Source organism: Anolis sagrei, chromosome 1, assembly GCF_037176765.1.
Source record: "Anolis sagrei isolate rAnoSag1 chromosome 1, rAnoSag1.mat, whole genome shotgun sequence".
Lineage (NCBI taxonomy): Eukaryota > Metazoa > Chordata > Lepidosauria > Squamata > Dactyloidae > Anolis > Anolis sagrei.
In genome coordinates, this window is record NC_090021.1 from 130007224 (window position 1) to 130023979 (window position 16756).

General features: G+C 41.0%; 1 protein-coding gene across 1 annotated transcript; it reads left to right on the top strand.

Annotated features, from left to right (window-relative positions):
* Positions 1-66: 66 nt before the first annotated feature.
* ODC1 (ornithine decarboxylase 1) lies at positions 67-11267 on the top strand. Its single transcript, XM_060787722.2, has 11 exons — positions 67-318; positions 4926-5061; positions 5197-5370; positions 5514-5686; positions 5930-6064; positions 6164-6245; positions 6731-6814; positions 7586-7748; positions 8732-8844; positions 9260-9474; positions 10791-11267. Exons 2-11 carry the CDS (start codon positions 4960-4962, stop codon positions 10930-10932), a joined length of 1383 nt encoding a protein of 460 aa, XP_060643705.2. The 5' UTR covers positions 67-318; positions 4926-4959; the 3' UTR covers positions 10933-11267.
* Positions 11268-16756: the final 5489 nt, after the last annotated feature.

A 16756-nucleotide genomic window follows, 5' to 3' on the forward strand; every position in this document is an offset into this window, starting at 1 on the left:
GGGCTGGTTCGAGCTGGTGCGTTGCCATGGCGACGCGGGGCGGGCCTATAAATACGGCCTCCCCGGCGCCGGCAAGGCATTGTCGGCGCAGACGCTGGAGGAGCCACAGCAGCAGCAGCAGCTGCCACTCACCTGCGCGGCGGCAGCGGCGGAGGGCGGTTCACCACCGGCTTTTCCCTCGGTTGTAGCCGAGGCCTTCGCCCCGCCCGTCCTTTCCTTTTCATCCAGCTGCCGCGCAGGGAAGAAGGGGCTGCTGCTGCTGTCCAAGGAGGAGGAGGAGGAGGAGAGAAAAGCAGAAGCCGAGGCCACGCCGCCGAGGTAAGGCCACGTGGAGCTGAGGGAGAAAGAAGCAGGCCAAGAGGGAGGGAGGGGAAGCCTCCAAGAGCCCTCTAGAGCAGGCCTGAGTCAACTTGGGCCCTCCAGGTGGTTTGGACTCCAACTCCCACCATTCCTAACAGCCTCAGGCCCCTTCCTTTTCCGCTTAAGCGGCTGAGGGGGAAAAGGAAAGGGCCTGAGGCTGTTAGGAATGGTGGGAGTTGGAGTCCAAAGCATCTGGAGGGCCCAAATTGGCTCAGGCCTGCTCTAGAGGGCTCTTGGAGAGCTCCCTTCCACACAGCCAGAATATCAAGGCAGGAAATCCCACCATATATGCTTTGTACTTGGTTATCTGAGTCCACACTGCCTTGGGCCCCTTCCACACAGCTGGATAAAACCCCACCTTATCTGCTTTGAACTGGACTATGTGGCAGTGTGGACTCAGATAAAGCAGATGTTGAAGGATTTTCCGCCTTGATATTCTGGGATATATGCCTGTGTGGAAGGGTCCTCAGTTCAAAGCTGAAAATGTGGGATTTTATTCAGGCCATGTAAAACCACAGCAACCATGACTCCATAGCCTTGAGCCACGGCGGCGAAAGTGGAGCCAAACTGCATTGATTGCGTAGTCGGTGCACCCACAGTCAAAGTGCATCTCCATTTTGAAATGCACTACGGTGGTTCTCAATCTGGGCCCCCCAGATGTTTTTGGCCTTCAACTCCCAGAAATCCTAACAGCTGGTAAACTGGCTGGCCTTTCTGGGAGGCCAAAAACATATGGGGACCCCAGGTTGAGAACCACTACACTACTACATTTTGCTCCTGTTCCACAGTCGGCCCTCCCTATCCACGGTGTTCAACTTCAAAACTTTTCAGAGTCCCAAAAGCAAACTTTGGTTTTTGCAATGATAGATGAGTGACGGCATTTTGTTATGCCATTGTCTGTGTATGTAATGGGACATGCGCACCCATGAATCTTGGTATCTTGTGAGGAGTCCTGTATCCAACCTGAGGATAGACAGTGCTGAGATAGAGGCCCCTTCCATACAGCTGAATAACATCCCACATTATTTGCTTTGAACTGGAATATGTGGCAGTGTGGACTAAGGGCCCTTCCACACAGCTCTATCTCAGAATATCAAGGCAGAAAATCACACATTTTCTGCTTTGAACTGAAATATATGGTAGTGTGGACTCAGATAACCCAGTTCAAACCATATATTGTGGGATTTTCTGCCTTGATATTCTGAGATATAGGGGTGGGTAGAAGGGCCCTCAGATAGCCCAGTTCAAAAGAAATATTGTGGATTATTTGCCTTGATATTCTGGGTTATATGGCTGTGTGGAGGGGTCCAGAGTGGTAGGGATTTCAGGAAATAAAACCACCCCTTCCTTCTCTGTAGACACATAAGAGGCCTTCAGCAGCTGCTTTAGGTGCCCTCATCCTGTTGGCGTGGCAATAGCAAAAATTAAGTCATAGAATTCTGACAGCACACAGATACACCCTCTCCTGAGTCTCAAACCACATTTTGGGGTTGGGGTGTTTCTCCTCAGGGCTTTTCCACACAGCCATATAACTCAGAATATCAAGGCAGAATAACTCACAATATCTGCTTTGAACTGAGTCCACACTGCCCTAAAATCCAGTTCAAAGCAGATATTGTGGGATTTCCTGCCTCAATATTCTGGGCTATATGACTGTGTGGAAGGGCCCTCAGTCTCAGAATGAAAGATGGATGCCTTTGAGATGTGGCCGGGTTGCCCACTTTGTGTGTGTGTGTGTGTGTGTTAAGCCCCTTCCACACAGCTGAATAAAATCCCACATTTTCTGCTTGGAACTGGAATATATAGCAGTGTGGACTCCGATAACCCAGTTCAAAGCAGATATTGTGGGATTTTCTGCCTTATCTTATGGGTTAAATGACTATGGAAGGGCCCTGAGTCCCATAGTGGAGGCAGCTTTGGTTCTTAACTGAGGAGGTGGTGAGGCTCCCTAGCAGTTGCTTTTCTTGGTTTCACTGCTGCAGATACTGCCAGGCAGGAAAACGAAGGGTGGGAGGGTAGATGACTTTATCTTATAGTAATAATTATAGTAGATAATTCTTATTATTCATTAATAAGAATGCAGTTTTGGGGCCACGAACCCTTTGCTTTTATTGACTGACAGCATCTGCAGCAGTAAAAACCAAAGGCAGGTGCCAGGATAAGGTGGCCCCTAATTGCTATTCTTATTACAATAATAATAATTAACCACCATAAAGGGACAGCTGGCAGTCAGGTGAGTCAGAAAGAGATTATGACATGTCTGCAAATTAAGGATCAAATTTTATTTCTGCTTTGAAGAATGATTTACTGAGAACCCGAGGTGGCCTGCCCATTTCTCTGCTTCTCTTTGCATCCTTTCTCTTCTGCGGATGCTACTCCATTCTTGATTTGTCAGCCCCACCCCTTCTCTGTTGGAGATGAAGTGCTATAGCCCAGCATAGCTCTCTGTGTCATTGTAGGGAGGAAGGGGTAGCAACTGGGGGCCATTTGCAAAAGAAAGAAAGCTTGAGCTTCTTCAGTAGCCTTTGCTTGTTTGATCTGCTAAAGTGGAGGCAAATGATCATACTTAAGACAGGGAAGAGCAAGAGGTACCATGATGGGATGCAGCCAGCACTCTTTATTGGATTCTGCCTGAAAGGAAGAAGATAGCTAGCTGTGTCTGATATTTAGTAGTAAGTGGCCTAAATGGATAGTGCTGACACTCCCTATCAATTGGCTAACTATGCAGGAGCTGCTATTGCTTGAGAAAAAAAAATAGTATTGATTATTTTAAGGAATGCTTCTTACCACAAATGTTTGCTTGGAATATAGGCATACAGTATATTGGTTGCAGACTTACATAAATTAAGATACAGGTTTATATGTAAGAACTTAGGATTCTGCAATAAGTAGTTGTGTGCTTAGTTTTCTTTGGGTTTTTCTGCACAGATATACAGCACTGTGACAGTAGATAGTGATAGAGAGTGATGGCGATTTCTAAATATAAAAGCCATTATTTCTCATTGTGCACCTGAAAATATAAATAAGCCCCAAAGTGTTGTTTTTAAGGGGGGGGGGGTTCATCCTGTTGATATGAATGTTGTAATGGCAACATCAACATCCTATTTAGTTTGCTTTTAGGTTTTCCCATACTGTAATGTTATCTGACTGCAGCACTGTATTTGAAACATTGCTGATAGTAGGGAATACACTTTCAAGTAGTAGGGATTCCACTCTTATTAGCAGAGCTTAAGACTAAGACTCTGAAGAAGCTTTGCCATTAATGCAAAGACAGCTGGGGTGGGGAAGATTAGGCCACTAGAGAATGCTTAATGATTTGCCCTACTTCCCTTTTTCTTGGTGAAATTATTGCTTTTTTTCACTCTTCTTGGGTTCCAAGAAGTGGTTTCAAAATATGGAGCAAACATTGGGAAAGCCATGTGCATTTCAGAATTTTAGTGCTTCACTGTGGTCCAAAGGAGACAGAAAATAAGATCTAAAATCCTTTGCAGCTGTTGACATAGTTATTTGTGCCAGATTGTGGTACTTCTCATCTCCTTTCTCAGACATTCTCTCATCTCTTCCACTCATATTCTGGTAATGATTTCAGATGTTGAATTATTGAGCTGAGAACAGTAAGCTAAACAGCATGAAAACCAGGAGTATAAGCACAACTCTCATTTAGTATCAGTTTGGTATTATTTGACAATCAATGCAAATTTATGACATCTTGTTTTGTATGTGTGTTCTTGCCAGAATCCTTGAAACCCTTTTCTTGTTTTTGTTTGCTATCACCATAATTAATGTGGTAGGGTTTTTAAAATATAATTTTCTTTTTAGTCCATTTTGAATTGCACTGAGTTGCAGGAGTGTACTCAGGGCTGATGCTGGTGTACAACTGAAGACTGTTTTTACATTGCATTGATTTCCTTGTCCTCATCTGAGGTGTGCATTTCCACAGCATCTCTAACCTGTACATAGGAGAATCCTTTCCCACCAAGTTGACCTAGAGGTTGTTCAGTGCCATCAGACATTTAGCTTTTTATTAATAACCTGTTTGAACGTGTGTGGTGCTATCCACATAAAATAACAATGGGCTTGGCATATTGTGGAGGTTTGTGGGCAGTACTTGGTTATGTGCCCTCAAATCACCTGTCAACTCAGTACTTACTCAAAGATTAATCCCACAATGGATCTTATCCTAAGAATAGATCAGATCCCAGTGTCTGGTGCTCTGTCACCTCTAGTGGTGTGCAAAGGTAGTACATATGGTCTCTGCTTTCTGAGCCTGTGTAATAATCGCTAACAGTACCTGCTCTGCTCAGTTTTGTTCCAGACAGTGTTTTCCCAACTTAGGGATATGTTTAAACTTTTTTAGAGTGATCCTATATGCAAACTAGGTAGCTGGCAGTTGTAGTCTCAGTTTTTTAACTATACTTAAGATTTTTTGTTTTGTTTTAACCTTTTGTTAAGTCAAACCATGTTTTGTTGAAATATTAGTGTTGCCTTGTTATGCATCTGCATTTTCCATTTTGGTTTCCTGTCATAATGGAAAGAACTACAACTTTTTTGCTATGTTCCCACAGTTTGTTACATCTGAGAAACATCACATCAAGCAAGATGAACGGCTTCAGTGGTGAAGAATTCAGCTTTATGTTCCTTGATGAAGGCTTTACTGCAAAGGATATAGTAGACCAAAAAATTAATGAAGTTTCTTCCTCGGTATGTTATTTGTTATTGTAAAGGCTGCCTTACTACCATGACAAAAACAAACTCTTTATAAAAAATATAGTGCTTTTGTGAATTAGAACAGCAGGCAACTTTGTATTGGCTAATGAATATTTTCTTTGTCCTCAGGATGATAAAGATGCCTTCTATGTTGCTGACCTTGGAGATGTCCTAAAGAAACACTTGCGGTGGTACAAAGCCCTCCCCAGAGTTTCTCCTTTCTATGCAGTCAAATGCAATGACAGCATGGCTGTAGTGAAGATCCTTGCTGCTCTTGGGGCTGGATTTGACTGTGCTAGTAAAGTAAGTGACTTCCTATGAATGCTTTGGGTAAACACTGCTTTATAAATCAGTGTTGTACTTTCCATCCTATTTGTGGTGTACTGCATATAAGGCATTGCCAGTGAATAGAACGGAAATTAATACATTGTTGTTTTTTTTCACAGACTGAAATACAGCTGGTACAGAGTGTTGGTGTGCCTCCAGAGCGTATAATATATGCAAACCCTTGCAAGCAAGTTTCTCAAATTAAACATGCTGCAAATAATGGAGTGCAGATGATGACTTTTGATAGCGAAGTTGAGCTGATGAAAGTTGCAAGAGCCCATCCAAAGGCAAAGTAAGTAACTTCTGTAATGAAATGGTTGTGAGTGCTGATATTTCTGTGTGCATGGGGATGAAAATGCTTGTTTGGGAAATGCATTAAAATTACTACAGGGCTTCTTGCATTTTTTTATTTTGCAAATTATGCAGCTTGAGAAAAAAAATCTATTTGGCTTACAGCCAGATTAGAGTATTTTTCAAGTAACAAATGTTTTCTGAAAGGCAACTATTCTCAAGATGGATTTGAAATGTTTTCCAGGTTGGTCTTGCGGATTGCAACAGATGATTCAAAGGCAGTTTGTCGCTTGAGCGTTAAATTTGGAGCCACACTGAAAACTAGCAGGTTGCTGCTTGAGAGAGCAAAAGAACTTGATCTTGATATTATTGGAGTCAGGTAAGTAGCAAAACTATGTGAAATAAAGAGTATGTTTTCTATGTATTAATTTGCCAGAGGCTGAGAAGAACATTTACTAAATCAGACTATCTTTTGCAGTTTTCACGTTGGAAGTGGCTGTACAGACCCTGAGACGTTTGTGCAAGCAATTTCTGATGCCCGTTGTGTCTTTGATATGGGAGTAAGTACATTTTAAGCATCTTTATAGTGCTAGCACTACATGGAATCATACAGTTAAACTGTTCCTTTTGCAATAAGAATTTAGAGTACAGAATGGGAGAATACAGTCATTCTTGGACTAGGATACTAACAATCCAAAGCATTGTTTTTTCTAGAGCCTTGGGAAGTGGGGGAAATCATTGGTGCATTTCAGTTCCCTTTAATTAGGGGTCCCCAAATTTTTTAAGGGTTCAAGGGTTCTCATGCTGTGGGGGCACCCTTTGCATGCACTTGCTGCCACCACTGCATTCATGCTTCAGCTCCGTGTGCGTGCATGGCAGTAGCAGTGGTGGCTAGGGAAAAGACTTTGGCGAGCTGTATGCAGCCCATGAGGCTTCATTTGGGGACCCCTACCTTTAATCTGCATAGCCATCACTGCATTGAAAAAGGAAAATTAATTGGTATTGCCAATAAAAGGGTTAATGTATCTATATTTGTGTGTTTTAGGCAGAGCTTGGTTTTAGTATGTATTTGCTGGACATTGGTGGTGGTTTTCCTGGCTCTGAAGATGTGAAGCTGAAATTTGAAGAGGTAAGAATCTGAATGTATGCACATGATCCTTTTGGGCTTTCAGCTGGCAATGAAAAGGCTTCCACAGTTTTGCTAGCATGCCTTCAAATATGCCTTCGGATAAGTTGGCACATGATTAGTGAGATCATAAATGCAGTGAATTCCTGCATGCTCCATGTAGAAGGTTTGAAAAGAATGATACTTTAATTTTTATTATGGGTGAATAGTTAACTGTTTTTGGATCTACTTGAATAAACAAAGGAACCACATAACCTTCAGATTGAAAGAAGAGCTTTATAGTAAACCAAGTGCTGTGCGCTTCTGTGGAATGATATAAATTACACTGATTATATTGTATTGCATCTGGAAGAAGAACCTTTAGAAATGCTCAATCTGACGTTTGGTGAAATCCTGCTTTGTTTTCAGCACTCTTTTGAGTGTCATGTTACATAGTGAAAGATTATCTTGCAGAAAGCTCATTAAAGAAATGTGGATAACACAGTCCAACCAAAACAATATTTCTTGGTGTCTTGGTTTTAGGTCTGTCTCTGGGATTATTTGAGGTGCTGATTTAGAAATTTACATTGGATTAGTGGATTAAAGCTGATAGGGGAAAACTGGTGCCTTTTTTTTTGAATCAGCAAGTCAAATATTCCCAGAAACAGGTTTCATTTTTGAGACTCCAAAATCTGTGTAGGCTAGTGTAATTTAATATTTCTGACTGGTTGGAATAAATTAGTAGTTCGTAGTCTATCTGTTTGTTTAATGGCAAACTCTCTTTTTTATTAAAAGATAACAAATGTAATCAATCCTGCCTTGGACAAGTATTTTCCATCTGATTCTGGAGTGAAAATTATTGCAGAGCCTGGCAGATACTACGTTGCATCGGCATTCACACTAGCTGTTAACATAATTGCAAAGAAAGTTGTAATAAAGGAACAAACTGGATCTGACGGTATGTATCTTACATCACAGCCCTAGAGTCTTTTAGGTTAATAGCAACATGGTCTCTCTCTCTATATATGTGTGTGTGTATGTATATGTATGTATATGTAGGTGAAAATGTAGTGACATTCTCACATGTAGGTTTTCAGTTGATGTAGAAGTCAGAGGACAGATAGCGCTTTGCACTATCTTCACTACAATGTGATCAGTCGCTGCCCTTTTATATAGATTAAACTATACATATTCAAGTAATCATAGTTTCCAGAAACAACAGTTATAAAGAATCATGCCTGAAAGTATTACCTGGACTTGTGGCTTAAGGATGGATGTAAAAATGAGAGAATCAGCCCATGTTTCAATTTTTTTTGTTCTGTGCAAAAATATACATATTGAAAGCAATGAGACCACTGTGTTCAACTCAGGCCCTATCTACACTGCCATTATAATGCAGCTTGAATTGCATCATATGGTCATAGAATCCAGTCCAATGTAGTTAAACTGCATTATATGAGTCCACATTGTTCACATAATGCAGTTCTATCTGCATTATAATGGCAGTATAAATGGGACTCCAGTTTTTGTGAGGCTGAAATGGAAATCTAAGAAGCCACTCATGTAGTACCACCATGTCAACTACATCACAGCAGGCTGTATATTGCAGCTGCCTTTCAGCACAGCTCTCCTAACCTGTATTAAGAATATAGCAAGGAGTGACATCAGCTAGTTGTTTTATTCTATTAATCTCTCAGACAAAAACCTAAAATGTCAGTATTGCACAGGGACAGCCTTTTTATTGGCTGTTATGTATTGTGGGAGTTGAAGTCCAAAACACTTGAAGGGCCCAAGTTTGCCCATGCGTGGTCTAGATGATGTAATTTTTGTTTGAATATAATGGCAAAAAGCCTACTTCTTACTATATTAAAATCAGATAAGACTGTTGCTCCCAATATAGAAATCAATCCGCGTCAACTCTCTTTCCTCTTCTCCAAACAGATGAAGAAGAACAGAATGAGAAAACACTTATGTATTATGTAAATGACGGAGTATATGGATCTTTTAACTGCATCCTGTATGATCATGCGCATGTGAAGCCGGTTCTGCAAAAGGTACAATCATCTTTGTCCTGTGTGTTTTATATAATGAATTATTTTTATTTTATTATGTAAAAACACAGGTTGAAACTCAATCTGGTTTTTGCCATGAATTCCTAATCACATTTCCGTGCAAGCATTCTACCCACTAAAACGGTGGTTCTCAACTTGTGAGTCCCCAGATGTTTTGGCCTTCAACTCCTGGAAATCCTAATAACTGGCTGGGATTTCTGGGAGTTGTAGGCCAAAAACTTGGGGACCCACAGATTGAGAACCACTGCACTAAAATATGGTGAGTGACTTGTGCATAGTTTATTTTGCTAGTTCTAAAACTGTAATTAAAGAAAATCCAGAATCTTATGTACAGTTGGATTAATGCTGGATACGTGGATCCTTGAACTAATTATATATATTTTGGAACTGTTTTCAGAGGCCTAAGCCCGATGAGAGATACTATTCCTGCAGCATATGGGGGCCAACTTGTGACGGCCTGGATCGCATTGTGGAGCGCTGTGCCATGCCAGAGTTGCAGGTTGGAGACTGGATGCTGTTTGAAAACATGGGAGCCTACACTGTGGCTGCAGCATCGACCTTCAATGGATTCCAAAGGCCAACAATATATTATGTGATGTCAAGGCCAGCATGGTTAGTTGCTCTTCATTTTCTGTGTGTATTTTAATGGTCAAAGTCAAAGAAGGGGCTAAGGGGAAATGGTTCTCTGATTCATTGTACGTTTTTTCTGTGAAAAACAAAAGTATGTTGTAAGATTTGGGCTCCTAACAGAGGATATAGTCAAGTTTCTTAAAAATACAATTATGATTTAGAACAGAACTTCTTAAACTGGGTCCTAATGCCAAATGGCATCTCCTTAGCTCAGTGTTGAGGTTGCAAAAAGCCCCCCCCCCCCTTGCAGAATTGGAGCGGTGGTGACAGTGGCTACTATCAAAGGGCAGGAAAAGACAAGGTTCAACTCAAGCTGCTAAAGAAAGGGAACTGGGCCCAGTAGAGGCAGCTGGCCTCATGGAGAAAGGCGCAAGAAAGCAGCCAGGCAAGGGAGGGAGAGATGAGAACAGGCAGTCGAGGCATGGAGGAGAAGGAGCCCTGCCAGCCTCTCCAGGCATTTACTACCCTCCCTTCTCCCCAACCAGACCTCTGCTTTTCCCCATTTGTTTTAAGGATTTGACCTTAATCTTCCTGCAGAGTTTGGCATGCAGTAGGATGGGCCCTCTGTGTCCACGAATCCAATCATTCACAGCTTGAATAATTTGAACCTTGACTTTGCCATTTTATATAAGGAACATTGTTTTCCTACCCCCTTGTATATCATGGGATTTGAGCATCCATGAGTTTTGGGTCCTGGAGCCAAACCCCAATAGATACTGAAGGCCACTGTATTTTACTTACGGGGTTTGCTTGTTATGTGTCCACAGATTTGAACATCTGATACACAAAACAAGTTGAATATTTCATATACCTGTAGTCATTTTAAAAATTTGGGGCCAAAAGGGGCTGCAAGTTGAAAAGGTTTAAGAACCCCCTGATTTAGAAAGTATCCTACGGTGATGTTGCAGATCAGAAAATTTGAAAATAAGATTTCCAGTAACTGAAGAGCCTTTCACTCTACAGTCTCATACCTAGGAAGATTGATTTCTGCAGATTGAGGCTGGTTTTATATGGGTTATAAGGCAGGGTCTAGAACAGTGGTTCTCAACATGTAGGTCTGCTGATGTTTTGGCCTTCAACGCCCAGAAATCCTAGTAAACTGTCTGGGATTTCTGAGAGTTGTAGGCCAAAACACCTGGGGATCACAGCTTGAGAACCGCTGCTCTAGATATACTAGGAGAAGAATGCTCACAACCTTGTTCCATAACCATTCCAAATAGGGAGCTGGTGTGTATACCTCAAGATGACTGACTGCCTTTGGAGTCATACTTACTCATTTGTTTTTTTTTCCTTACTAGGCAATTGATGGAGCAGATAAAGGAGCAAGGCTTTCAAGCTGAAGTGGAAGAGCAGGATGTCACTTTGCCGCTGTCTTGTGCCTGGGAAAGTGGGATTGAACACTATCCAGCAGCTTGTGCTTCGGCTAGCATTAATGTATAGATATGGGTTTAGCTAACCTGTAAGTGTAGGAATGGATTTTTTTAGGGCTTTTGGGACCATTAACTTAATTCTTGCTAGAGTTTTTAAACGTTTTGGAAAAACTAGGGTGTGTGTAAATGTAACAGGATAGGCGACTAGATGGGGAGGTCACATTTATCTGTGTTCCTATGGAAACTTTGAATATTGTTTTATATGGATTTTTATTCACTTCTCAAGTATGCTACTAAAACTGATCCTTGACTGTCAAGCAAGCGTTTGTAGCTTGTATATTTGGCAGAATGGGCTGGATGTAGTATTGTGACCTGACTGTTTTACAATAAAGTATATTAAAATAATTGGTTAGCAGTTCTTTGTTATATGTTGGCCAAAACCGGGATGGCAAGGTTGGATTAGTCACTTCCTTTGGATATTTATAGACATTTGTTATGTCTCCATACTACAAATTCTTGCAGGTTGAATATTCTCTCATGCTGGGTTTTCCTTAGATATTTATAAGGGATACTATGAGATAAGAAAAGTAAGGACACCTCACAGTAAAGTTTGCATGATGTAGTGATAAAATAACCTATCATCCTTCTTCAAGTCAACCTGATGTGTTCTTTGCTTTCCAAACTTAATTTAATACAAGTTTGCTTCACTCAAATTTTACAAAAATGTAAATGATGCCACATAACTTCTTGTACATGCTTCAGGGATATAATTGTGTATGAATGAGTTTGGTTTTGCTTGTTAAACAATAAAAACATGATCTCTGCAAAGCTTTTGTGTGGAGAAGTGGCCAGTATGTAACATTTAACTAATTTAATAATTTTTTTTTTATCATGCTGAGCTACTTTTTTCAGGGTTGCCAAAAATACAAGAGCATAGATTACAACTTTGATTTTGTGTGTGTGTGTGTGTGTCAGGAGCGGCTTGAGAAACTTCAAGTCGCTTCTGGTGTGAGAGAATTGGCCGTCTGCAAGGACATTGCCCAGGGGATACCCAGATGTTGGATGTCTTACCATCCTTGTGGGAGGCTTCCCTCATATCCCCACATGGGGAGCTGGAGCTGACAGAGGGCGCTCAACCCACTCTCCCCAGATTCGAACTGCAGTCCTGCCGGCACATGTGCCACCAGGGGCTCCATATCTTTGAATTAAATTGCATTGTTTCTTTTAAAATTTAAATACACATTTAATTGCCTTTGTGGCAATTCATACAAGAACATCCCAAAACATTTTAATTTTTTAAAAACACACACAACAAAAACAATTCCTCATTCAGCTTGAGATTTTGTAACCAAATGCCATACAAAATAATGCAGTCTTAGCTACCCAATAGATATTTCAAATGAGATGGAGGCAGCATCCTTTTGGAAGAAGATCTCCAAGTTAGAAGCAAATACTTGGCTTTCTGTGGCTTTTCTCAAGCCCCATTAATTGAAAATGTCACACAAGGATTTAACTAGGCTGTACTGTAAATCTCAGTGCCATTTCATCTTAGGCGGAATATGCACTGTCATATAATCCAATTTCAGAATGCAGATTAACCACACTGAACTGGATTATGTGAGTCTACACTGCCATATAATCTAGTTCAATGCAGTTCATCTGCATTCTTAAACTGGATTATATAGCAGTTTATATCCAGCCTCTGTATGTTAACCAACTGACTTGCTCCTTCAGTTTGGTATTGTTGAATTGTGTTTACTTTGAGCAGGTATAGTCACAGTTATGGGGAAACCATAAATACGATACCTTTCTGAATAGCTGTTTGAACCATGCTTAAGTAGGTGTTGTATATATAGGAAGCCCTGCATGGGTGTAGTGGTTTAAGGGTTGGACTTAGGATCTGGAAGAATAAGGTTCAAGACCCATTTGGACATAGCAACTTTGTCAACCTCACTTGAGAAGAAGGCAATGACAACAAACCTTGTCAAAGCAAATCCCATAATAGGTTCACTTTGGGGCTTTCCGGTAAATTGGAAATGACTTGAAAGCAGCCAATAAATAAGTATTGATTTAGAAAATGAAAACATCCTCAATCTATAGTAATACACACTATACACTCTTCACCGTTGAAAGTTAGCTTTCAAGCATAAGAATGTGTGAAGCCTTTTAAAGAAAGGGATTTACATGTTCAATTATTTGAGTGCAAAAAGACAATAAATTCACCTTTTTATTAGGATAGATATGCCGATCTTTCTCTTTCATCTCATTTCTCTTTCATCTCAAGCTCTGTATAAGCTTGAATGAATAAACTTTTTTATATGAACATTACTATCACATGAGCCAAATCTTTAAAATTTGCCCAGAGTTGCCCAGTCTTTCAGGCTACATTCAATAATCAAAATGCAAAATCCAGAGGAAGCAAGGGCTGCATAAAAATAGTCCATTAACATACCTGGCAATAAATTAAAAAAGAATTACCTGGCAGTCTTGGATCTTGCATAACATCTTAAGGAAATGTTTTTGCCTCTGATCTCATTTCCAGAAAAGCTTTGTAGTATGGGCCAACTATTAACCATGTTTGATACATAACTTTGTTTCACCTTCAGTAGTCTGGGTAGCTTAATGAGATACAATTACTTTAGTATAAGACACTACATATGATTAATTTGAAATGAATCAAAATTAAGGATACTTAAGTTATGAAATTAGGTGAATTTAGTTCAAAATATTTTATGATGGAGGAGCCCCCCCCCCCCCGTGGCGCAGCAGGTTAAACTGCTGAGCTGCTGAACTTGCTGACCAAAAGATTGGTGGTTCAAATCCAGGGAGTGGGGTGAGCTCCCGCTGTTCGCCGCAGCTTCTGCCAACCTAGAAATTTGAAAATATGCAAATGTGAGTAGATCAATAGGTACCATTTCTGCGGGAAGGTAACCGCTCCATGCAGTTATGTCTGCCACATGACCCAGGCGGTGTCTATGGACAACGCTGGCTCTTTGGCTTAGAAATGGAAATAAGCACTAGCCCCCCCGGAGTCGGACACGACTAGACTTAATGTCAAAGGGTACCTTTATTTTATGATGGAAAAGAGTTGAGTAGGTTTGAAAATTGATTTTCAAAGTAGGAGAGCATATTATTATTATTATTATTATTATTATTATTATTATTATTATTATGCTACATTTATGCCCCACCCTTCTCACCCCAATGGGGGACTCAGGGCAGCTTACAGACCATGGCATACAATGCCGCATTACACATATCAATTTAAACAATTAGCATATCAATTTAAACATACGTATTTAAGTATTAATTAGCATATCAATTTAAACATATGACTGCACAGTTATGATTATATTTGTAGGTTTGTAGTCTAAAGAAAACAGACGAGATCTTAATTGACATGAGCTCTTTCGCTAGACTACAAATCCAGGAATCCTATTCAGAAGTATCTGTGAAAGCCATCCAGCAAAATAAAAATCCAAATTCCACACAAGAGTTATGCCTTTACTTTTAAGATCTTTTGTCTGCTGTAGAAGAAGCAGTGTTTCAAAAGCATACACAATATATTTGGTTCATTTAGGTTGGATGATAAGGCATCACTTTGTGGGTTTTGGGTTTTGTCTTATTGCATGGCCAACACAGCTACACCAGAATATGCTTCCTGGGTTTCTAGTCTACTGAGAGCTTATGTACAACTGAGCATAAACGGAAGACTTAGTTTTGCTTCAGTTACAGTTTCTGTGGCTGGCTTTTCTTGTATATCTTGCCCCACGGGAAATGGGAAAAGCCATAATATTCCTGGGTTGCCAATGGTGTCAACAAGAAGGGAAATCTTGTTAGGAGAATTTAACCCTAACACAGCAGGAACTTTAAAGGCACAAGCCATAAAATTAAGCTTTAAAACTCACAATTGTTTCAGGTGCCGGATAACATTCATGTCGTATGGAAGTCCTGAAAAAGGGAATTACGGAATTTGTTACAACTAGTGATGTTTCATGTAGAATCAAAAGGCCTGAACTGGTACACAACTACACATTTATGCCAGGACGTAAAATGATTGAGGGGTAGGAGGCATAGTAACTCTTTTTGAGGTCTTGGAGAGTCACATTGTGCCCACTTTTGAAAATAACAATTGTGTTCCATATTGCTGCCAAACACCTTCTGGTCCCTTCTATACATTGCCATACAAAATTCAGATCATCTGCTTTGAACTGGATTAAAAGGCTGTCTAGACTCATATAATACAGTTCAAAGCAGATAATGTGGGCTATCTGCTTTGATAATCTGGGTTATATGGCAATGTAGAAGGGGAGGGCCTCCGTGTCCTAAATCCTGGGTTCTTTTTGGCTTGGGAGAAGTGGGGTCAAACTGCATTAATTCTATGATATGGATGCATTCAAAAACGTATTAAACGGATTGAAGAGATTAAACTATGTTGAAAATCCTGTGCACAGCATTTGAAGAAATTCAGTGAGGCCTGGCGGTGTTAATAAATAAACATGATTTTACTTGGCACCAAAATGAAACCAGAATCAGTGCCAACTGGCCTCCCAGGGGAAGCCACCCACTAATGGGGTGCTTCAGCCAAGAAAGCCTGCTCTCTCATGACAGTATAAATACCTTATATCAGAGGTCCTCAAACTAAGGCCCGGGGGCCAAATACGGCCTTCCAAGGTCATTTACCTGGCCCTCGCCCAGGGTCAATCTAAGTCTGAAATGACTTGAAAGCACACAATAACAACAATCCTATCTCATCAGCCAAAAGCAGGCAGTGTGGAAGGAGCCTATACCTACATGTTCAGGTATTCAGATATCCTTGGTTATTTCCTTAGGGCAGGGTTCCTCAAACTAAGGCCTGCAGGCCAGATACAGCCCTCCAAGACCATTTCCCAGGCCTCTGCTGTGGTGGCACAACAGGCTAAACCTCTGAGCTGCTGAACTTGCTGTCCAGAAGGTTGGTGGTTTGAATCCATCGGACAGGGTGAGCTCCAACTGTTAGCCCCAGTTTCTGCTAACCTAGCAGCTTGAAAACATGCAAATGTGAATAGTTCAATAAGTATCACCTCAGCGGGAAAGTAAATGGCACTCCATGCAGTCATGCCAGCCACATGACCTAGTTGGTGTCTATGGACAACACCTGCTCTTTGGCTTAGAATAGAGATTAGCACCACCTCCTAGAGCTGGAGATTAAAGGGGAAGTCTTTATCTGTGTGTGTATGTTTCATTGTTTCTAGGCATTGAATGTTTGCCTTTGTATCTGTATATGCTGCAATCCATCCTGAATCCCCTTGGGGAGATAAAATACAAATAAAGTATTATCATCATCATCATCATCATCATCATTTCCAATCGATAGTGATTCCAAGGTGAGGTTTTGAGTTTTTGCTCTTTTGGGGTCACAAGGCGGAGGGGAGAGTTTGTAGACGGTATGTGCAATGTGCTTGCCACCCAGATGTTAGTGTGCTTAGCATTTTCAGAAACTTGAAAGCCTAAAAGGGACTTCTATATCTCCTCACACTTTAAATTACTAGAGCTAATTATACAGAATGGAGCTGACACAGTCCAAAACAGGCATCCTCAAACTGCGGCCTTCCAGCTGTTTGGGCCTCCAAATCCCAGAAGCCCCAATGAGCTTGTTCAATTGTCAGGAGTTTAGGGAGTTGAAGACCCAAACATCTGGAGGGCCGCCGTTTGAGGATGCCTGGCCCAAAAGCTTGTGTTGCAGCTAGAACAGTGGTTCTCAACCTGGGGTCTCCAGATGTTTTTGTCCTACAACTCCCAGAAATCCCAGCCATTTACCAGCTGTTAGGATTTCTGGGAGTTGAAGGCCAAAAACATCTGGGGACCCCAGCTTGAGAACCACTGAGCTAGAAGGTGCTTTGAGCTTTGGACAG